The sequence below is a fragment of the Rhinolophus hipposideros genome (assembly GCF_964194185.1).
Source record: "Rhinolophus hipposideros genome assembly, chromosome: 7".
Lineage (NCBI taxonomy): Eukaryota > Metazoa > Chordata > Mammalia > Chiroptera > Rhinolophidae > Rhinolophus > Rhinolophus hipposideros.
In genome coordinates, this window is record NC_138053.1 from 66062152 (window position 1) to 66087096 (window position 24945).

Sequence of the window (24945 nt, forward strand, 5' to 3'; positions counted from 1 at the left end):
GACTGAGATCAATTCAAAACCAAAACGCTAACTGGGTAGGAAATTTTAAAAATTGAGATTGTTTTTGAACTTGCAACTATTTACGCTTAAAGAAACTGATCAACAAAGGTAAAAATTTTACATATGATTATTTCTTGATACTGGATTATATGTATTTTTAAAGCCTATTTATAAAACGGGACAGAACTAATTCAAAGTAGATTCACAGTTATGCATCTATTATCTACCTACAACTTACAAAGCACTCCTCAATTTAGCAACAATTTATTTATCAACACTTACACCCACTTCTTTATTCTAACACTACACCCACTTCTTTATTCTAAGTTATTTATTTGTGCCTCTTTATCTTTTAAGAAACCTTGTCAGAATTTCTCTCTTCAAGAAAGTATATCTTTTTCATCCGCTTTTCTTATTTTTAGGTATAAGTTATTTTCGTGTGTGTATAAATAAAAGAACGTATAAAACATATGCAAGTTTAAAAGATGAAAACCTATAGACCCACCACCCAGTTTAAGACTAAAATGTTCCCAATACCTTTGCCGTCCATGCTTGTCTTTTGCCCTATGTTTCCCTCCTTTCCCCGGGAAACCTCCCCCAACCCAATCAATATCCTGAATTGTTTTCCATTGCCTTGGTTTTATTTTAATTTTACCAACTATGTACTTACCTTTTCTCAACATATTGTTTAGCTTTGTTTTAAGCTTTAATGTATAATGGAATCATACAGAATATACTCTTCGTCTTGTTTCTTTTATAACCTTTGTTTTTGTTGCTATGTGAAACTGTACTTCATTCACTTTTACTTCTGAGTAACACTCCATTGTATCTGTTAGTATTTCTTTTGTCTGTCATATTTTTCACTTCCTCTAATGAGTTTTCTTCTTTCTTTTTTAAAATGAACACTAAGCTCACTAATTTCTTTCCTAAATGGATGCATTTTAGACTATAAAATTGCCTTTAAAAGCTAACTGCTTTAGCTACATCCCATAAATTTTGATGTTCTGTTTTTACTGTCAGTTTTAAATATTTCATTATTTCCATATAAATTATTATTTATAAATTGAGAAACTCAGCTTCCAAACCACAAGGATTAGGCTTTTTGCTATTGATTTCTACTTTTATTGTATTTTAACAAGAGGATCTGGTCTTGATATAAATTCTATGGTATATTTTGTGACTTCCTTTTGGCCGTAATAAATGATCAAATTGAACATATTTTCCATTTGCTGAAAAAGAATATGTAATTTATCATTTGGGGGTGTATTATTCCAAACTGGAATATTAAATTAAGCTCAGCAACTGGTATTGAAATCTTCTATAGTCTTACTCACTTCTGTTCTGCTCGGGCTATCAGTTTCTGAAGGGAAAATGGAGTAAATCTAGGATTAATAAGGGTTTAACTAGGATTTGCAAATTTTTCCTGTATGTTTTTGTTTTATATATTTTAAGAATATGTTGCTAGATTCAAACCATGCTCAGAACTGTAATGTCTTCCCAGTGAACATGTCTTTCATTATTAAATAATTATGACTAATATGTGTGCCTCAGAGTATATTTCATCTCCTGTTTCTATATCAGCTGCTTTTGGTTATTAGACTGACTTTTTTTCTCTTTATTTTCAGTTCTTCACTGACATGTTTACATATATTATGATTACTCATATAGAGATTTTTATTTCTACCATTTTATGTTGTGTTTTATCTTTACTGTTTTTTAATGCTTTTTGTTGTCCTTTCTGTCCTATTAGATTTCCCTAAACGTTGTACTTTATTTTATGCTTTTACTGATATCCTTTAATTTCACCATGAATATTTTAATTATTTTCAACCTAGACTCCTTCCTACAAAGCCCTGTCCTTCACTGGATTTCCTCCACTAGTAAGTTATACTTTTTATTTTACCCTTTTTTTGATTACCCTTCAATTTTACCATAATTAAGAAATCTTTAAATGAGTTTCAATCTATTCTCCTTCCTACTAAGCTAAGAAAAAAGCTTAAGTCTTTTCTTTGATAGTATTTTAGTTCTTTCATGTTTCTAAAACCCCTAAGTTAGTCATCATTATTGCTAGCTTATACAGTCAATACTTATTTAGGGTTATCATTACATTTACCAACTTAAAAATTTTTATTTACTTATTTTGGCTCATCATTGCTTTCCACTCCTTTTTCCTATTCAGTTTCCTTCTTACTTATAGAAATGATTTAGTACTTCTTTCCTCCATGGTCTGAAAGTACTACACATCATTTTTATCTAAATGGTATTATTTCTCTCTGACACCTAAATTATATGAATACAGGTATACCAATAGGATTTAGAGGTATTCCCCTCAGAATTCTGAATTCTACTATAATTTGATCTCTACCTTTATGGAATAAAAAAGTTCTGCTCTCAATCTAGTTTTTACAAGTGGATCTGGCTTTTTTATCTCTGCTAGTTTTAAAAGATGTTTTATCTTTGTAATGTTGTAATCTCAATACATGCACAAGGGTGTGAATTTGTTCTGATTTAATTTGCTCAGAACTCTTATACCTCTTTATCTCTGGAAAAGTCTAATCTATCTCTGAATAGTCTTGTTTTCTCTCCTTCCCCTCCCTCAGTTTTCTCTGTTCTTTCCTCAGAAGATATTTAAACATATGTTGGAATAACAGGACTTCTTAGTCTATCTTCCATATCTGTTAATGGTGTTCATGTGTTCCATTTCCAAATTTAGAGAATTTCCTCTGATCTATCTTTGGATTCATTTATTCTATTCATTTGTATTAAATGTTTAATCCATCCATCATGTTTTTAATCACTCTGTTCTTTTCTGTAAATTCAGTTTGGTTTCTTTTCAAATCTACCTTCTCTGCTGAGCCAACAACTACATGATGCCTCAGTAGTTCTGGTATCTACAGCTTAATAACTCCACACACAGCAGCAACTCAAATATCTAAATGAACGTGCTCTTTGTAAAAGTAATTGTAATAGAATATTCTGTACTTTCCTGAGTTATAGAAATATTTCAATATTTACCCTTTAATTGTCACTTTTTGAAAGATAATATTAACATATTTTTTAAAGTGACATGAGTCCTCTTATGAGGTATATTCTGCATTTCATAAGGGAGAGCGGACAATCTCTTACAGTCTTAAAGATGGGTAACAATCTCAGGAAAACAAATGAGTCTATAAACCATTTAAACTGGGTATAAAAGAAACATAAAGATCTTTTTTTCATTTAAAGAAACTACTCACCATAAATTTAGCAAGGTCACTAAACCGTTAATATACGAAAGTCAATTTATTTCTATGTATTAGCAAACAACTGTAAATTTTTAAATGATATGATTACTGACATCAGCAAAAATGGCAAAGTAAGGAAATCCAAAATGTGCTTCTCCAAAAAAAAAGAAAAAATGGGCACAAATATGTCAAAATTAATGTTTTCCAAACTCTGAAAATTAATCAAAGACTTGCAGCAGCTTCAGAGAACATATTTTTTTAAAGGCTGATATCTGTAAGAATAGTTAACTTTGTGGCATATTTTAACTTATTCCAGTCCCACGCCCTGGCAATTGCACTTCTAGGTATATACTCAAAACATGCAAAAGCAGGGACTCAAATAGATAATTGTATATGTGTGTTCATGTGTTATTCACAACAGCCAAAAGAAGCAAAACCCAAGTGTAAATCACCAGATGAATGGATAAATAATATACGGTATATACATACAACGAAATCAAAGGTAGTCCTAATACATGCTTCAACCTGGATGAACACGGAAAACATTATGCTAAATATATTAAACCATCAAATATATGGTGATGGAAGGAGAACTGACTCTGGGTGGTGAACACACAATGGGATTTATAGACGATGTAATACAGAATTGTACACCTGAAATCTATGTAAATTTACTAACAATTGTCACCCCAATAAATTTAATTAAAAAATATATATATATATTAAACCAGATACGAAAGGGTAAATAGTGTATGATTCCACTTGTATGAAATATTTAGAACAGACAAATTCATAGAGAGCACAGAATAAAGGTTAGCAGAGACTGAGAGGAAGAAGGTGTGGGGAGTTATTGCTTAACAGATACAGATTTCTGCTTGGGTGTTAAAAAAATTTGTGGAACTAGATAGTGATGACAATTGCACAACACTGTAAAGATATTTAAAGCCACTGAATTTTATATATTTATAGATAAAATGGCAAATTTCACATTATCATTTACCACAATAAAAAAGAGCTGAAAATTTCCCAAATTTGATGGAAAATATTAATCAACATATCCAAGAAGCATAACATATTCCAAGTAGGATAAATCTAAAGAGATTTACACCTACGCATGTCAATATAAAACACAAACAAATGGTGCTGGGACAACAAGCAAAAGAATTAAGTTGGATCTCAACCTCATACCACATTCAAAAATGAACTGAAAATTGATCAAAGACTTAAATATAAGAGCAAAAACTGTAACATTCTTAGAAGGAAACAGGCGAAAATCTGCATGACCGTAGACTATGCATAGGTTTTCTAGGTATAACACCAAAAGCACAAGGAACAAAAGAAAAAAAAATAGATAAATTGGACTGCATTAAAATTTAAAACTTTTGTGCTTCAAAGAATATCAAGAAAGTGAGAAAACAACCCACAGAAAGGGAAAAAAAATTTTCAGATCACACACCTGATGACACTTGTATCACACATACACAAGCTTAATTATTAAAATAAAAAAGACAACCCAATTTTTTAAATGGGAAAAGGATTTGAATAGACATTTCTCCAAAGAAGATATACAAATAGCCAATACACACAGGAAAAGCTGCTCAACATCAAAGTAATCAGCAAATGCAAATCAAAAGTACAATGATATGCCACTTTCTACCCACTACAGTGGCTACAATTAAAAAGACAGACATTAATAAACATTGGTGAGGATGTGGAGAAACTAAAATTCTCATACATTATAGGTGGGAATGTAAAATGGTGTAGGGAAACTATTTTGATAGTTCCTCAAAAAAATTGAACATAAGAATCACCATAAGACTCTCGTAGGTATATAAATCCATAAAAATAAAAATATATGTTCACACAAAACATATACACAAATGTTTACAGTAGTATTAGTCATAACAGTTCCACAGTGGAAACAACCCAATGTCGATCAGCTGATAAATAAACAGAATGTGGTATATCTATACAGTGGAATATTATGCAGCCATAACAAGGAATGAAGGAAGTACTATCACAAGCTACGAAATGAATGAACCTTGAAAATATCATGCTAAGTGAAAGAAGCCAGACACAAGACCACCTATGACATCATTTAATTTATATGTAATGTCCAGAATTAAGTAGTGATATCAAAAGCCAGTTGCAGCTCTATGAACTTGAATCTGGGTTATTGACTAATAAGGTGTCTAGCAGGGACAGTCATTTTTCAGGGTTTCTTTGATTTCTATTCTCTATTGATGTATACATTTGCAAATCCATAACTATAGAAAATAGATTAACTATAGAAAATAGATTAAATTAATTTTCAGAGTTTGAAAAACATTAATTAATTTTGACATTAATTTTTTCAGTACTTAAATATGAATTAAATTGATTTCAAGAAAATATAATAGTGAGGAACATATTCACTATTTCTGCAGAAAACAACCACAATTGTAAAATAAAAGCAATGTTTTACAAACATTAAGTGTCAAAAAACTGCTTATTAAAGAGGGAGGAAAGGAATACTGAAGTCATCCGTTTTTTTCCTTAGCTAAACTTTTCCCCCATCATTAAACAGCTCCTTGCAATTAAAAAGATTCAATTACTGAGATATATAACCATCCCTCATTCACCACCAAACTCCTCCCACCTCACATCCCTAACAAGGCTATAGTGAAATCCACAGCAAGTCCCAGCCCAGCTTCACAAGGGAAGGCCTGCTATTTGACAAGCTGACTATCTAATGAGCAAGGAAAACGGATGTCCTCAAATTGCAGCAAAAAACACTGATGTATCTGATTGCTATGTAATAAACTTTTTATCATATGTAGATTTGCACATCGGTAGCAATTTTATGATAAATTCAGTATAGTTTTTTTGCTATTTTAACATGTCTGCCTATAGATAATCAAGAATTAAGCATGACATTTTTTATATCACCTCAAGTCAACTTCATCAGATGCAGGATTAGCAGAGTACGATGGAGTACTGCTAGACTTGAAAAAAAAGTAATCTGCAATTTCTTCCCTCTCCCACATCTCCAATTCTGTCCTATTCAGAGACATCCTAGATCATCTATATTGTGACTGACCAAGATTCACAGTTATAGCCACACCTCTGTACTTTATAGCACATTCTTGAGATCTTAGAGAGAAAAGAAAAATCCAGTGACAGCAGAAAGTGGAAGGAGGAACACCTACTGAATCTTCACCCAAGCATTAAAAGCATAAAAGATATGCCAAAGTATTTTTCTTCAAAGGTTTGCACCACCAGAATTTCTCTTTCTTTCATCTCTGCCAAAATCAGTTTTGCCAGTTTAGTATCTCTATCATAAGTACAAATTGTTCCAAAATGTGGTCCTTACCTCCTCTCTTAGAAAACCCTCTGTTCCGTGTTTGATTATCTTCACAGTCATTATAAGCCTCTTGAATAAAAATTTAACATGTGAGTAACATCAAAATAATTAATTAAATAATTAAATAATTAAGATGTAATATCAAAAAATAGTACTGTATCACCATGTTGTACACCTGAAACTAATATATTATATACGTCAACTGTAATTGAAAAATAAAAAATAATTTTAAAAATTATTTTTAAAATAAATTTTAAAATAGTCAAAAGATATATTAGTAAGAAAACTATTTTCATAAGTTAAAAATATGAACAATTATTGAAATAACTTTAACAGAAATATAAAGACATTATTCAGTTTATTCCCTATACAAATCACCTAATATAGCTAAATATTAAGTGGTGAGCATATAATTGAGAACCCATTATTTGCCAAGTGCTAGACACAAGCCAAAAAAATAAGAATTTCATAAATGTCAATTTGACTAAAAATGGTTTCAGAAATATCTAAACTATTAAGTAGTCAAGTGGTTTTCAAATTGGGTCATAGATCACTAGAAACACATGACTATTCTTTTTATGTCATTATTATTTCTGCAATTTGCCTTTTTAATAAACCTGAAGCATTAGTGTTTGTAAAAATATAAGCAAACTTTTCCCCATCCATACTAATGAAAAAATTGGGGATATCCTGGCTTTTCCGTTTTTAACGATGTTATCAAGTAACATTACCAGGGTTTCTAAATAGGCATGAGGATCGCTACCTGGAAAGAATACCTGGAAAGTTAATTAAAAATAAATTCCTGGGACCCCTGCCCAGAAACGTTTATTTTGAAAGTGTAAAATGACAGAAAGGAATAAGTAATTTTTCAAAATTGAAAATTATATGGTATTAATATAGGTTTTAGTAATAACTGTAAGCTTTCTAGAATATTTCAACAAAGCCATGTTTGGAAAATACAGAGATGGTTTCAAGGGATCTTTATATATGTCATTAATGTTTAATATATGAGACCTTTATTCAGTGATGACATCAAGTAGCTAAACAGGTGAGAAGCTATCAGTTAAGTTCCTGTGCAAAAGTACTATCTGTGCAAAAGTATTATCTATTTAATAATTAATATTGTTTAACAATGAACAACCCAGAGCTCTTATTGCAGGTGCCTATTTGAGCAAAAGTCAACTGACAAATATTCCTCAAGAGCCATCTAATATCAAGACAACTTTCTTAGAAGCAGAATTTAACAATACTACAAGGGGCTGAATAGGAAAGAATTTTGGAAAGAAGGTTATCCCGGAAATAATGACGATAGCTAACATTTGATACTTTATAGCAGAAAGATCTATGAATAATTTGAGACCTGTCAAGGAGAAGTAAGTCTCACATTATTTCAGCCAATTATTCCCGTAAAACAAACCTATAATTATTTTGGCTACACTGGGAATTAAAATAGGTTAATGAGATTAGGAGAAATTGGATGAAAAGTAAGATTACATTAGAAGAAGGGTGAAGGAAACCGTCTGTACTTCATTTGAGTCTTAACCTATTTCAAAATAAAAAGTCATATATATAATCTCTGTAAAGTTAGAAAGTAAAGCCAAGCACAAACAAAAATGAGATAACGATCCCAAGATTAGTGACAACCTATTTTATGTAAAAAAAATAACGCATACAGAACTTAGTATGTGTTCTAAGGCACCATTCTAAATGAATTACATGTATTAGCTTTTCAAATCCTCATAAAAACCTTGTGAGGTGGGTATTATCTTCATTTTATAAACAGAGAAAATGAAATACAGAGAAGTTCAATATATTTTTCAGAAAAATACAACTGATAGGAGGAGGAGGATCTGGGTCCCAAACTTAGGGTGTCCACGTCCAAAATTTGAACTTATCACTACATGATACCAGCTAGGGGAAAGTAGATTGCAGGGAAAACAGCAATCACAAAACTCTATGCATTTGTGTGCAGGATAGAAACTTCTATCATTATATCAAAACCTGCTGCTAAGCTTGTCGAAAGAATTCAATCCATGATTTTTTAATTTTAGGGGAACTAAGAATGAGAACAGAAAAAAGTAGACTAGACCAAAGGAAAGAAAGCAGAGCATTTTGGAGGAAAGAAGTTCTCTCATGTGCTGTAAGGAATCTGTGCTCAAAAGCACTCCACCATTGAAAGAAGTCAACTGAGGGGAAGGTCTTTGATGAGTGGAAATGATCTTGAATGTTAATTGATGAAAAACTAGGAAACTACGTCAAGTAGAAATAGAAATAGATAAAAATGGTGATGGTTTTTCTTCACTCAAATATCATTTCAATGTTTTAATTCAAACGGGATACTAGAAAAAGCAGAGAGAAGCAGGGAAACTAAGACATTAGTTTGGGAGGGAACAGTCTTATTTGATATATTAAAACCCCACCTTATTCCAAAAGGCTTTTAAGGTAATCAGGTCTAGGTTTAGTTTTGATTTTGAGAATCACTATTAAGAGTATACGATCAAATCTCAAATACTTAATGAAAATAGATGGAATTTATTGTTTACCATGAGTGTGTCCAATATTAAGCTTCCAACTTTTATATGCATTCTCATTTAGTCTGCCTAACAACCCATGGAAATGGATGGCCTCCATTCTACAGAACAGAAAACCTGTAGATCTGAGAAAGTAAGCAACTTGCGCCAAATCATTCAACTAGCAGGTAGCAGAGCAGGGACATGAAACAAAGTCTGAAACTCCAAAGGGCATTATATTATAGAGATTCTATATATCAGTGGTTACCAAACAAAACGACATCAGATTCACCAGGGAAGTTTTTTTTAATATAAGTTCCAAGGCCTCACCCAAATCTACTCCATCATGTTCTCCTGAGAAATCACTGTTAATTATTGTAGTCTATATTTTAGTAACAGTATTCTCATCATTCTCTGTATTCCTCCAAACCAGAGAGTCTATACCTTTTGCAGAAATGTCTTTGATTTCAGCGGTGACCTACATCCTCATTAATCTTTTTCCACTGTCAAAGATTTATTTGAATCTGAATAGGGACCTACATGTACTGCCATGAGCAGCCCAAACTGTATTTATACTTGGAAGTATAATTTTCATTGTTGACTTGTTCTTTCTACTATCATATTGTCCTTAAGGTAGCCAGCATTCAAAAGTTGGACCTTATAGACTATCAAAGCACGTGGCAATAGACCAAATCAGGATACCTGAATTCTTGGTTAAGGCTTTGGCTATAGCTGCTTTATAAATCTGGTTTTAGATAAATTAGAACAGACTAAGCTATTTAATCTTAGTTTCTCTTTAGCATGTACTATAGACATTAAATTATAAAAGTCACTACAAAAAAAAATTGACTTACCTCTCCAGAAACCAAAGCGATCACCTTCTTCAAATTTGTTATTTGAAAAACCTATATAAAATTAAACTTGCAAATTTCTAAAAACAACAATCACCTATACCTCTGTGGTGTAAAACAAAAACAAACAAACAAAAAAACCTTACAGGGACTACTAATTATGATGCTTCTTTAAAACAAGATAAACAAGATATACATACAACTGTATATATAAATACTGAATAAGAACTCATTTAGGCTATATTACAATTTCTGCCTTGCATCAATTTACTAAGGTTAAAATGTCAAACAATGTTTTATTACCTTAAATATCATATATTCCTCCACACGTTATTGGGCAAAATAGTCAGTTTAACTGCTGTATACTTCCTATTCAAACTATGAAAACTTTTAAAATTTTATAAATTAAATCATAATTTCTTCTTCTGCCAGAGGACGGACAACTAAATTATAATCCAATATTCAGTAATTTTTCCCTTCTCAGTAAAAAGAAAATTCTGCCAATTTTTTGTTTATAAAAATTTTTTTTTAGGGCCAGCCCAGTGGCTCAGGTGGTTGGAGCGCCCTGCTCCTAATGCCAGCCAAGGTCGCCAGTTCGATTCCCACATGGGCCAGTGAGCTGCGCCCTCTACAGCTAAGATTGTGAATAATGCCTCTCCCTGGAAGCGGGCTGCCATGAGCAGCCAGCAGAAGGTTGGTGTGGGCTGCTGACGGACAACTGGCAACCAACTGCCTCAGCCAGAGGGGAGCACTAGGTTCATAATACCAGCATGGGCCAGGGAGCTTATACAACTAGACTGAGAAACAATGGCTTGAACCGGAGTTGGGGGTGGGGAGAGGAGAAAGAAGGGGGAAAACAATGAATAAATTTTTAAATCGTTCGTCAAGCTCTGCTTTCAAAATCTCATTTAATGAAAACCTGCATCTAGATTTATGTATCTGCAGTATGTAGACTTGCCTCTAAAATTAATTTTAAAAGCATCCATCAGTAATACTTTATAAAATTTTAAAATGTTGAGTCTTAATAAAATGATCTTTAGTGCAAAGATATTCAAGGAATAATACACCTTAAAATTGTCAATATAAAATGTCTCTCAATTAGTATTTAATCCAAATTACAAAATATTAAAGCACAGTTTCTGTAACATAGAGACTAATCAATTACTGTTTGACAGATATTAAATTTATATACAAAATGTATATAACACAAGTCACTTAACACCTCAGATTTAATTAAAATCTAACATCCCTTCTAGCATAAAACTCAATGGAAATTTAATACACAATTAGCATATAAAATTAAGTACCCTGTTCCTTCAACATACGACTGGATGATAAAAAAGTTGTTCCTTAAGCAGATATTTAATTTCAAAATAGAAATCTCTGCAGAAATAATATATTATCACAAAACCTAAGGTTTGAGTTACTTTATTCATTTAAATATTGGCAATCTTTGAATTTGGTCCAGAGAGGATTATATCCTACTACCCTCTACAATTGCCCCTTTTCCTCCATACTCCCCAACCCAAAAAAGTCAAGTGTGGGTTTTCCAAAATGTTAGGGAAAGTCTTTCACATACACACTGTTGGTCTTGAACGTCAACTTTACTTTTGATCCAGAGTTTTTTAAGTTTTTAAGGGAATAACTCTGATGCACAGTTTTTAAAGTTTTTAAGGAAAAACATTTAATTTCAAAGCTTCTAATGATTTTTTGCTCAAGTAAAGATGGAGATTTAAATTCACCTTTGGAAATATAAGGTGGATCTCTTGTTTGGGGGACAGGAAAGGGAATCTTGAATACAGAAAAGAACTGGGGTCCACCTGTAGGATAAATCAATTTGAATAGATGCTGCAGCTAGCATAGCTATTAAAAAAAAAAAAAGCTGAAGCTAAATTAAAACAGCAGACACACCCAAAGCAGCATATGACTAAGAAAGTGCAAGCATTCCTTTGTGATCCTCATAAATTCATGGGAAAGGCACATACTTTCTAAGTATTATAAAGGGAAATATGAAAGAGTGGCAAACTTATGGTCACTCAAGTTTTGATTGTAAGATATCATAAGCAGGTTACCTCTGTTTCCAAAATCCTTTCCAACTCCAAAACCACCCATTGTGGATGTATTCTCTCTTTTATTAGACTCGCCAGCATCTGAAAAAGTTCAGATAGAGTTAAAATTCTTTAACACATAAATTAAGCATGTTGTCATCAAAACTAGGTATTAAAGGAATCTTTGGGGGTAAGAGGACTTTCAAGGATAGGAGAGAGTAGTACAGAAACTTATAAAGATATAATATACCAACTTCTTTTAAAAAGTTGTTAAATTATGAAATCAAGATGAACACAACTATACTACTAGTGAAATACAGCTTTCTACTAGTTATTTTACTAGTGACCTTTAATCAGAAAATTCAACTCTCTGATTTTCTGTACATTAATCTTACTCTGATAGAGCCAGCTACTTACACATACACTATGTCCGTGTGAAAATCACTGCTAAGGAAAATTTTATATTCTTATCCTGTTTTTAATAAATTCAATTTATTATTTACTCATTTTTACTGTACTTAAATCACTCTTAATCTTTATACTTTTAAAATTAAAATTAGGAAGGGACTACATAATAAAGAAAAAAGCTACGAATACCACTCCTCTTCACCTTCCCTCTCCTCCCCTCCACATAGCTCCCCGTATTAGCCTTCTTAGCTTTGTCACTAACTACTCAACTCTGAACACCAAACATTTTAATTCACACCAATTTTCCATACTCTACATAGCCTTCTAATATTTTGTCCCTCCCAATATGTTGTTCCTTCAGCATGGCATTCCCTGCTTTCCTATTTTTCCTACCAAAATTATTTTCATTCTTCAAAAGCCCAATTCAAAGGCCGCCTCTTCGGTGAAGTCTTCCAGTCATAATCAATTTTTTCTCCATATTCCCACAGACAACTATCTGTATCTCCTTTAGTAAAACTTCTTTCCATGTGTTTCTCTACTACTACATTAAAAATATTGAAGGCTGAGTTGCTATAGCAAGTAGCATGGTTATTTAAAACAAAATATTGCAGGGGGATAAAGGAGGAAGGTGAGGGGATTAGAAAGCACAGTCAGTAACCACAAGATGGCCACGGGGATACGAAAGTCAATTTGGGGAATGTAATCACTAATGTTGTAAAGATTTTGTACGGTATCCAATGGACACTTGTCCCATTTAGGGAGACCACCTCAGGGATGACGTAGATGCCTGATCACTGCACTGCACACCTGAAGCTGAACAATAATGAATGCCAACTATAATTTTATATATACGTATATATATATATATATATATATATAGTTACAAGAAATGGAGTACAACATTAGGAATAGAGACTGTGGAAATGTAATGGCTATTACGTGATGTCAGAGGGGTAGTAGATAGGGTGAGGGGGGTTATCACTGTGTGAGGGATATAAAGGATAAATGTCTATTACATTGTTTTGTACACCTGAAACTAATAAAAATAAATACAAAAAACAAAAAATTGTAACAACAGACATCCAAAACAGCATAAACTGCCACTTTAAACTATCGCTGGGAAAAATTAAAGCATTGTCTTGTGATCCTCATGAACTGTCTTATCTATCTCTGTAATATCCTAAAAAAGGTAGTTGAGGGACCTATGAAACTCCTAAAGCCACACGCAAAATTTTGTATGAGCAAAAAAATATATATATATTAATAACAAAAAAATATTGTGTATGAGTAACTATCATTATTTTCATCAGATTCTAAAGATGTGTGTGATTCAAGAAGTTAATGCTATTTAGGCCATACTTCACAGAACATGAAAAGTTAATCAATATTATATTCTAAGCAATAGAGAGTCAATTTCAAAAACACATTACTAGCTATGCAAGTTCTGAGAAAAAATACCATAGAAACTAAAATGTCAGATGAATCATAAGGGGAAGAAGTTATACTCATGAATTTCCGGGATTATATGCAGTATAAAGATAATTTTTTTAAGTATTAACATTTTACAAAGAATTCTGATCAGAAGTTTAATGTTTTCAACCTAAAACATATGGAATTAACAATTTGTTGTAGAATTTCAATTAGTTTTCTCACCAAAAAAAGCTTTATTCAACAATGTTTAGAAGTCTGCATCAAAAAATATCACATAACCTATTCTAAAATAGGATTTTAAAATATATCGAAATATTAAATATTCCCTTGAGTGTAATATTAAGATGTTATTTTATCTAGAAATATCAATAAAGTTTTTCAAAGAATAATAGCTAATAAATTCAATGCTTGTTATGTATATTTAAAACAACCAATTAGACCTTGCTTATGATATCACATAAAAGAAATGGTCATATGGATTTTTTTTTAAATGTAATTTGAAATTCTAATATCTTATTGGACTATAATAAAACTGCAGAATATTTTCAGCATTTTATTATCAAATCTAAAGATGGACTGTAGGAAGTTATTTTGCTGTGTCATTATCAGTCAGATCAAGAGCTGGTTGTTCTAAGAGTGACAATAAAAAATTCCAAACTTAGAAAAATAACCTCTTCATATTAATGCGATAGCAGAAATGCAAACATGAAACTTAAGAAAGGGGTCCTTCTCACCCTAAACTCTGAAGCTTTTACATTCATCCTATGACGACTACTGGAAATCAATAATCATAAACACACTAAGAAGTAGCTTTGTGAAGCAACTATCTAACCAACTTATCTAACCAATCTATCTAATCAAACTATTTCCTACTATCCCCAAAAAGTAAAACAGTAAAAAGAACAATGGCATTTGAAAAAATGATCAACTCATTATGCCAACAAAGTCTACTGTACACTGAGTTATAACAGATTTAGCTTTGCATTAAACAGCCATAAAATCCTCTATTCAGTCCACTATTCAACAGTTGAAAAGATTAAGGAGACAAAGCTACTTACCTCTGTTTCCCAAACTCCTCCCAGACGTAAATCCACTTCTCATGAAATGATCTCTTCGAGGTCCATCATCCATTTCTAAAACAAATAATATTATGAAGCAAGTCAAAATAACAAGTATTTTAGATGCAAACTTCACACCTTTTCAATGTGCCACACACATAGCAAATGAGAAATTTTATATAGCAATAAGCAAGATGAAAACCCTACTAGAAAAATGAGTTATGAATAAGAATAGGTAGTTCTCAAAAAAAATGGTGACCATATGTCATTCACAAAAGAACTTGGAAGTCAAAAGGAGATACCTTTTTTCAACTTCATGATTGACTGGAAAACAGTTTTAAGTTTGCTAATACCAAAAAATCATCAAGGACATAGAGAAACAAGCACGACAGTACACTATATTGAAGCTATACACTGAATCACTCTTGATCTTAATTTTAAAACATATATATATATATTGAAAGTGTACTAGTATGAATTTCTCCTCTGGATATAATCACATGGTAACACAGTTACATAAAGATGTTTTTATCAGTATTGTTTGTAATAGCAAGAAAAACTGATCAAAGGAGAATAGGTAGACCATAGTAACCCACAGAATACTGTACACTTTCACAAAACTTACAGCATGCAACATTAAAGAAATTACATTTTTCAACAATAGATAGAATGTTTATAAAAACTAACCATGAAGGAGGCCAAAATGCAAATTCAATACAAAATTCCAAAAATCAATATTGTATACACAAAATTCTCAAATCACAATGCAGTCAAGTGAGAGGTTATTAAACATAAAAAAACTTACTTAAAATCCTGTTACATTTGGAAATATATATTTAAAACACTTCTATACAGCCCACAGCTCAAAGAAAACAAATGACAATGGAACTTTAAAACTGCTTAAAATTGTAACATAAAAATATTACTTATCAGTATCTAAATTTTTATACCAGAAAATAAGAACTATTAATGAGTTACTGTTCAATGAGTACAGTCTGTTATGCAAGATGAAAAGTTCTAGAGTTCTGCAGCACAACACTGTACTTGTAGTTAACCATAATACTGCACTGAACACTTGAAAGTTTAAGAGGATATATCTCACATTACGTGCTTTGTACCACAATAAGGAACAAAAATTGCCACGGACAACTGTATACCACTAAATTTAAAACCTAAAGAAAATGAAGAGGTTCCGAGAAAATTAACTCACCAGAACTGACTCCAAGAGCAATAAAAACCAAACTGCCCTACAGAAATTGAATCTTTACTTATATCCATGCGTCATGCCTAGATAGAGTTGTACAGGTGAGTTCTACCAGCACTCTCAAAGAACAACTCATTCCAATGTCATACATCTCTTCCAGGAAATAGGAAGAATTATTCCCCGACTCATTTTAGAAGGCCAACCTAACTTTGATATGACAAGAACAGAAGAAAATTATAAACCTCTCTTAACCATAAGTAGATACAAAATCTCAAAAACAAATATTAGCAAACCAAGCCCAATAGTAAATTGAAGAGATAAAACATTACAACCAAGCTGGGTTTATTCCAGTATGAAAGGGTACATTAACATCGAAACATCTAAAAAAGTAACATATTGAAAAGAGAAAACTATCTCTATAGATAAAAACGTGTACGATATAATTCAACACCACTCATGACTTAAAAACACGTATTTAGCAAATTAGGAAAAGAAGGGACATTAATGGCAGCTTTGTTCATAACCACAAAAAAAGAAACAACTCAAATGTGCTTCAAGAATAAAAATGTGGTACAGTTGGACAACAAAGCATTATATATAATATACATACACATATATGTTGTGTTCTACATTATACAGTATTATATATAATATATGTGGTATATTCACACACAGAATGATTATAAATGAATTTAATAACTGGCTACATGAATAAACCTTAGAAACAATATTGAGTAAAAAAATTCAAATTGCAGAACAACGAAAATAGAGTAGTCCCCTTTACCCATGGTTTCACCTTCCATGGTTCAATATACCTATGGTTATCATTATTAAATGGAAAATTCCAGAAATAAATAATTCTTAACTTTTAAATTCTGTGCCATTCTGACTAGCATGAAATCTCACGCCATCCAGCTCTGTCCCACCCAGGACGTGAATCATCCCTCCCTTTGTCCAGAGTATCCAAACTGTATATGCCCCCCGGTCACTTAGTAGCTGTCTTGGTCATTAGAAGGACTGCCACGGTATCGCAGTGCTTGTGTTCAAATAACCCTTATTTTACTAAATAATGGCCCCAAAGAGTAGTGATGCTGGCATTTCAGATATGCCAAAGAGAAGCGGTAAAGTGCTTCCTTTAAATGAAAGGTTGAAGGAGGGGGATAAAAAAATCCCTGACACTTCCCTCTCACAAATAGTTGGTCTAAAAGAATTTAAATCATGAGGGTTGCTAGATAGTGGTGAATTTTATGTTACGTATATTTTACCACAATTTAAAAAAAAAATTGAAGAAAGTAAAAATAACATTTCAGCCTGCTTTGGACTTCAACAATATGAGACTACTGCCATGAATTTAATTTCTAGCCCAGTCCTATCACTTCCACCCAATCTTTCCATCCACATCAACTCTATATTTAGGCAACCCAACTGGAAACAAATGGTGGAGGGAAAACAGCAGCTCTCTTATCTCGACAGTTTCTTTTATTCTCCTAGGACCTTTTCTACATTCGGTTTCGGATATCAAAGAAACTCATGGCATGTTGATGGCATGGCAGGTTTAAACAGCTGTCACCACTATTGTAATCTGCTTCGACTTTATAGTCCAATCTCCTACTCCCTTTTGTCAAGGACCCTGACAATTCCCTAGTGGCCTGAAAGCCAAACATGCAACATAAATCAAATAATACAGTCTATAACACACTCCTCTCTCCCTTCCTCTAACTAGAAGTGGACCCCATCCCAAAATATCCTAATAAGAATGAAGTCTTACTAGGAAATTTTACAAACACCTCTACAAGTTGTCTACCAGTCTGTCCCTCATTCACTAGATGGGAAGCCCTTAACCTAAAAAGGGTCCCACCTTTTGCCTTAACACATACCTGATGATGAAGTTGGAGTCCTGTTAAATGTGTCTCCATTTGCTCCAGAAAAATACCTATCCTGTAAGAAGGAAGAAAAGATTAGTTTTCTGCTTTGAATAATAAGAATGTGTAATCTATTTCACAAATACTAGAAAAATTTAACAACTGGGTTTTGTTCAAAACAAAACAATGGTAGACTGTAAGATTTTCTGGGTCACTGGATGTTTCTTTATAAATTAATCCAAAATTTTCACTTCAGCAATGTGTGTATAGTATATCAATCTATCACTTATTACAGTGATCAGCAAACTACAGCCATCAGACAAATCTAGTGAGCCATCACTTTTTGTAAATAAAGTTTTATTGGAACACAACCACCCTCATTCATCTAGGTATATCTATCTATGGCTGCTTTCACACTACAATGGCAAAGCTACAATAGAGACCGTAAAGCTTAAAATATTTACTATCCAGCTTTTTACAGAGTTTTGCTGACACCTGACTTGAAAGTTTAGCCACCCAAATATCTGAAAAGTATAATCAAATACTATTACATAAATAAAAACTGACCAAAATAATACACGAATAAATAAATGCTTGCCAATACACAATATATTTACAGAGTTCAGTGTTTTACAGTATACTCTCTAATACTGTACAGAATAAAGTAGAGCACAGACAGAGCATAGTGGATAACAGTTTCTACAGTAAATATTAAAGAAATTTATTTTTCAAACTTCAATTGCGTTTATGTAAAATGAAACAAATTCATGTGTTCACGTTTTAAAAAGGAATTCACTCTAATGTAAAGAACACCTCACTTATGCACTAAAAACATGTATCTATATATGTAATACATCTTGCAAGTGTACTACATATCCAATTAAGTGGCACACGTCAGTTATAAGGTCAGAATATTCATGGTTAATTTCAATCAAACCTGTCACAGCAATATCTGAAGACTGTCTTTGATGCTACTTTAGCCTCAAAAAAATCATTAAATATTAATGCTATGCATTACACTTGCAGTGTATAATGACTGTTGCACTCAGAAAATTCAACTTTTGATTATACTCGTATAATCAGTAGCTTAATGTCAAGTTAATTTCTAACATTTCACAGAGTATCTCAGAGTTAAGGACAACCTGAGTAACTTTTTTTTCACTTCTAACTCCTAGGGGGGCCTTATCTTCAATCCACTCCTTTATTTCCTCTCACCTATGTTTTCTCTACTTACAGCAAAACTTTCATATAGAGCTCTGAAATTCTTGTACATGAAAATTATAACTCAGTAATTTAAGGATAAAAGGTGACCTAAAACTTACAGATGATACCTTAATTAACTGACTGCATTAGAACAGTCACAACATTCCCTCAAATAAATTCCTTTAAACAAACCTAAAGTTGGAGGGAATGTACCCAGGTGAGTAGTATCTTCAGGTAATAACTTATTTTCTAAAACTTCTTTCATAAAAGACACTAAATGACTTTAAAAACTGCTTTTATAAAGCTTGAGAGTCTTCCAATTATTTTTCTGAATTATTAAGAACAGAAAGACAATGCATCCTTGAAATGCCTTGGGCTTGTGGTACAGTAAAATGTCCCAATTTATGATTACCATAGACATTAAAGCAAACAAGAAGAGAGATCCAGTTTTCCCTAAAGTGAAATCCTAAAGACTCTTTTCTCTTTTCTAGTGGCCAAAATATATTGGGTGAGTAGAGCACAAAAAACAGGGCTGATTTTATAAGTGTTATAAAGCTGATGAAAGGTAATGAAATACTAGAGAACTGAAAACTACTATTATTAGATGATCTTCAGGCTGTGGAATTTAATATCCCACATACATGGAACTCACAAACTGCAAGGCAAATTTTGAAACAAGACATCAAATTTATTTTCAATATAATTCATTTCATAAAAAATTATTGACCTTTTTCATTACCTTAAAAATAAATTAACTTCATATTCCCTTCCAGCTACTGCACCTCTTCTCTGACCCTCTTAAAACAAAATGTGTTGTCTACAATTACTGCCTGAACTTTCTCATACCCTACTTTTTCCTTCAAGCCACTCCAGTCTAGCCTCCACCCTTACCTCTATACTGAAAATGCTTTTCATAAGGAAATTATGTAATAAAATTACTGCTTTTATGTTTCATCTGACCAGAGGCCTCAGCAGCATTTGAAATGACAGACTACTTCCTTCTTCTTTACAACACTCCTCTCTTAAGAATACACCCCCCAGGTTTACCTACTGGTCACACCCTCCTCAATCCCTTTGCCAGCTCCCCCTCCACTGGACCTCTAAAGTTGGATTGCCCCAGAACTCATGGCAGAGCCCTCTAATGTAGCCCTCTACATTATCGAACTTTACTCAATCTCATACCTTTAAATCCCATTGATGTACAGATAATTCCCAAATTTATATCTATAGTCCTGATCCCTCTCGTAGGGAACAAATTCATATAATCTGTCATCCTAATACATTTTCATAGTCATCTCAAATTGAACACAATACAGAATTCTTGATTTTTTTTCCCTTCCAAACTTGTTCATCTTCCATAGATTCCCCACCTCAGTAAATGGAACCACCATCCATTTAGCTGCTTAAATTAAAAAACCTAGCCATTGCCCTTAATTCCTCTCTTTCGCACTCTAAATCTAGTCCATCCAGTCTAATTAATTCTATGTCCATGACTATCTCCAGTTTTCTCTCCCTCCCCTTCTTTTCCCTTTCCTTCTCTAACTTCATTTTCAATATCCTGTTACAACCACCATACTCATCCATTCCAGCAAAACTTGAATGCAATGTACAAATGCCTAAGCACTGAGATTTCTGGACAACATAATTGTTAGATTATCAAATTTTCCTTCACCTCACGTCTTTCACTGTTCTAGCCCCAGGTGGTACACTCACTTCAAAATCTAGAATTGGGAAGTTCTAAGAACTACCAGAACAGTAGACAGTATTCAAAATTATGTAAGCATGTGTAAACATTAAATCTCCAAGTAAGATCCTGAGAAGCAATCAGCAAAAGCTGATCACAGATATTGTCTAAGATGATACCAATCCAAGATGGTCTCAGAGACACTATAAACTTAAGAAAAGGGAAGCCCAACTGTCTCTAGAAATAGAAATTCAGTTAGAAAAACCAATCAAAATAATGCCTTTGAGAGAAACTAGGCTGAATAAAAGACCTCAGATTTCTCCTACATAAAAATGTCATGAAAAAAGGTCACATATTCATCCTTAATTTCTGCACTTTTTATTTAACCAAGGCAGGCAACAAATTGCATCACGTTCCTTTAAGTAAAATAGGCCAAATAATTATTGCAAAACCCACAACAGGTGTTAAGTTTGCAGACAAATGCAAAAATTTTACTACAAATTGGCTCCATAAAAATATGTATTAAGAATCATAAATTAGAATTCTTAACAAAAATTATATTCAAGTTAGTATTCCCAGTATCAAGAAACAAGGTACTTTAACTGAATAGCACAAAAATTCTAAAAAAGTACATTTGAAAGATATGATAGTCAGCAATATTCAATTTCAGACACCCTACGCAATAAACATGCACAATATGCTACAGTTCAATAGAGTATTTAAAGAAACTTAATGAAGACAAAATCTCAAACTGAAAAATAAAAATTACACAGGTGACTATTAAAGACCACCGGAAGAAAGTCTGTATCTGTGAATTAAACTTTATATTATAACAAATCTATTGAGAACCAGGGAAGAAAAGAACCATAAAATATCCTTTGACCAAGTAATTCCATTTTTGAAAAAAATACTCCCAAATTAAAACAAAGAAAAAGTTGTACATAGTCATGACAATATTACAGTGGAAAGCTAACACTATCTTAAATTCACACCAACAGAAAATCAATTATATTATGGAAGATTCTTTCCATGAAATATCATGTAACCACAAGAAATTATTTTTAGGAAATTAGTAACATAGAATAGTGAAGAGTGAAAAAGCTGGAATCAAAAATTATAATTGTAAGTGTACTGTCATTACAATCTACGTGAAAACATGTTTGAGAAAAACAGAAGAACATTTACTAAACAGTTGATGGGAGTGTTTAAGTTCCATAACAAGAAATATGATAAATTCAGATTAACATCTAGGGTTATTTTAATATAAAATTTATATACAGACCAAATCCAGTGAAAACAAAGGATTGCATATTTTACATTTTTGTGTGAAATAAGAACTTCCACTATATCACTTGAAATCAGAATGCATTAGAATTAACTAACAAACAAACTGGAAATTCGAAAAATCAACTTTTGGAGACATTTTCAAGTAGATAACAATTTTTGCAAAAATAATCCTTTAAAATATATCATCTTCTAAAGTACCATCTGCTAATCTTTTTTTTTTTAGTTTCATGTGCACAAAACAAAGTAATACTTAGACGTTTATCGTTTATATCCCTCACACTGTGTGAACTCCCCTCCCCTGCCTCTGACATCGCATACAGCCATTACATTTCCACTGTCTCTATTCCTACTGCTATACTCTGCTTCTTGTAAGTGTATACATACATACACATATATACACACACACACACACACACACACATATACGTATATATATAAACTTGTGGTTGACATTCATTATTGTTCAGCTTCAGCTTCAGGTGTACAGTGCAGTGATCAAGCATCTAAATCATCCCTGAGGTGGTCTCCCTAATGCTAATCTTTTTAAGTCGTTTTTTCAAGTCAGAACTGAAACCCAAAAGTCTCCAGGACCCTTCTTCTGAATTACAATATAACCGCCCCCCCCCCCCCCCCCCCCCCCCCCCCCCGCCAATGCCATTATGGAAAAAGATCTGATGATTTGTATATTTAAAGATCAGACTGATGATACCATCTGAATCAACCTAACATATTTATCTTGAGAGTCCTCCTTGTATAAAGCCAATCTCCAGAATTCAAAGTATCACCTAAAATCAAACTATATTTTTCAATTTTCTATATAAGTGTGTCTCAGAGACATTTGGACAAATTTGTTTTCACCCACCATATGTGCTAAATCACTGAGATTTACATTAAGTTGTTAATAATACTATTACATGTATTTTAGATCTTACATATTTCAGATTTTAATTATCAAATTGCCTCAGACGAACTTATTCTATTTAAGGCTTAGCGTGCTTCCTCCTTATTCCCTATAAGAAAGTTAACAACCGTCACATGGAGGTAAGCACAGCATACTGAAACAGACTGTAATTTAAAACTTTCCCACCCACAACTAGATTGAAAACAAGGACTTGACTTGGAGCTGATGGGTCCTGGAAAAACACACTGTTTCCCAATAAAAATTGGAAAAAAAAAAAAAAAAAACCACAACTTTCCCGCCACCGCGCTTCTCAACTTTGATAAAATCTGTGGCATTTAATAACCGCAAACTTAAACTTTTACTACCTTCTCAAATACAGGAACGTAGGAAGACACATGAGGTTTGATTATTTCTGCTTCCCAATCTTCATCTCCCATGCTGGGTTCCAGTTCTATTTTTATAAAAATACAAACATACACATTTGGCCTCAATTAGATCAGAACTGTCTCTTTAAAAAGCATAAACTGTCATCATTTCACATACACTTCCTGAAACTACTCAACTAGGTGCTGATCTTCCTGCAAAAGTTTTGGTAAAATGGGGGATTAAGTTTTGTTTTTTATGTAGAGGTGGCATTCGTATGCATCCTTTTTGTCTTTAAAAATTAGTGGACCCACTTACCTAATTACTCTTAACAATCACCATGTTTGCCCTAAACTCTGTTCACAGAATTTACCTTCTCCTTGGAAGGGTCCCCAAATGGCTCATTAGATATCAAGGGATGGGAAATTTCCTGATCATATTCAAGGTTTCTGCCTTCAAAAGTATTTAAGATGTTTGGTTTGGGGTTTTTTAAATAATTTCTTGCAGGGAGAGGGTGCCAGGAACTGAGGCCTTGAAGTCTGATGGGAAGGGGAGAAGCGTTAGGCAGACCAAATCCCTCCAGCAAAGGTCAACTAATTTCACCGAGTGTTTGTACACAAACAGTACTAACGTTTTCCCTGCAGGAAAAGAGCTGCGCAGGGCGTGGGCTAAAAAAGGTCCCGCGCCTCCTCTGCAGGCCTTGAGCCCAGACTTCAAGCATCCGCGGGGCTTTACGACCTTCCGGCAGGAAATGGAAAGGCCCCAAGGGACGACTTCAACCCACCACCACCCTGCTCGCCCCATCAGTTCTTCATCTGGCCCAAAGTCCGGCTACTGGGAAGCCCAAAAGTTCAGATTGAGACCCATGCCGCGAGAAAAGCCACCTGTCCACTCACCTCTCCGCGGCCTGCTCTCTCAGGTCTTCGCAGGCCCGGACGCCGCTTAAACGGCTGCACGTGCAGGACGCTGCTCCACCAAAAAATGGCACCTGGAAACGAGCCAATCAGTCCTACAGAAACGAGCCAATCAGTGCTCAGGAAACAAGCCAATCAGTACTCAGGAAACGAGCCAATCAGTGCTCAGGAAACGAGCCAATCAGTGCTCAGAACGCCAGCGTCGTCCCACCCCCATCTCCAGCCGTGCACTCCCTACTTGCTCGCGTTCGAGGCCGCAGTGGCCCCACCCACAGTTCTATTCACAGAGTGGCCCGTTGGGCCTGTGGGTACTAGAGGGGCCGTGTGCCACTTGTCTCTAGATTCTCGGGTGGGGTCTTCAATCCCGAGAGGCTCTAGATTTTCCCTATGCAAGCACTGCAAGCCAGAGATGGCCACCTCCCTTTTTCTAACGCCAAAAAGAAAAGGGAAAAGGGGTAATGCTCTCCATCCTACTCCTTTAGCTTTCTCTGCCCCGTTTCCTACCGAGGCCCCTGGCGGTTGGTCCTGCTGGTTATTGCTGAGGCGCTTGCTTCCCATCCGGGGATTTCTGGCGCCTGACGGTGAGGCGAAGACCGATGGAAGTGGTATATTTCCTTTTCTTCCTAATGAGGGCATGAAGGAGACGCTTGGTAC

At 33.6% G+C, this 24945-nt stretch overlaps 1 protein-coding gene across 1 annotated transcript in view; it reads right to left on the reverse strand.

The window, feature by feature from the left end:
* The window catches only part of DDX4 (DEAD-box helicase 4), a 46228-nt gene extending 22769 nt beyond the window's left edge, over positions 1-23459 (reverse strand). The window contains exons 1-6 of the mRNA XM_081053731.1: positions 23380-23459; positions 17955-18015; positions 14874-14948; positions 12001-12078; positions 9932-9982; positions 6577-6636 (exon numbers count right to left, since the gene is read on the reverse strand). Coding sequence (XP_080909857.1) covers positions 6577-6636; positions 9932-9982; positions 12001-12078; positions 14874-14948; positions 17955-18015; positions 23380-23451 — 397 coding nt within the window. The 5' untranslated portion in view covers positions 23452-23459. The remainder of the gene's footprint in view (positions 1-6576; positions 6637-9931; positions 9983-12000; positions 12079-14873; positions 14949-17954; positions 18016-23379) is intronic.
* Between the last annotated feature and the right edge of the window lie 1486 nt (positions 23460-24945).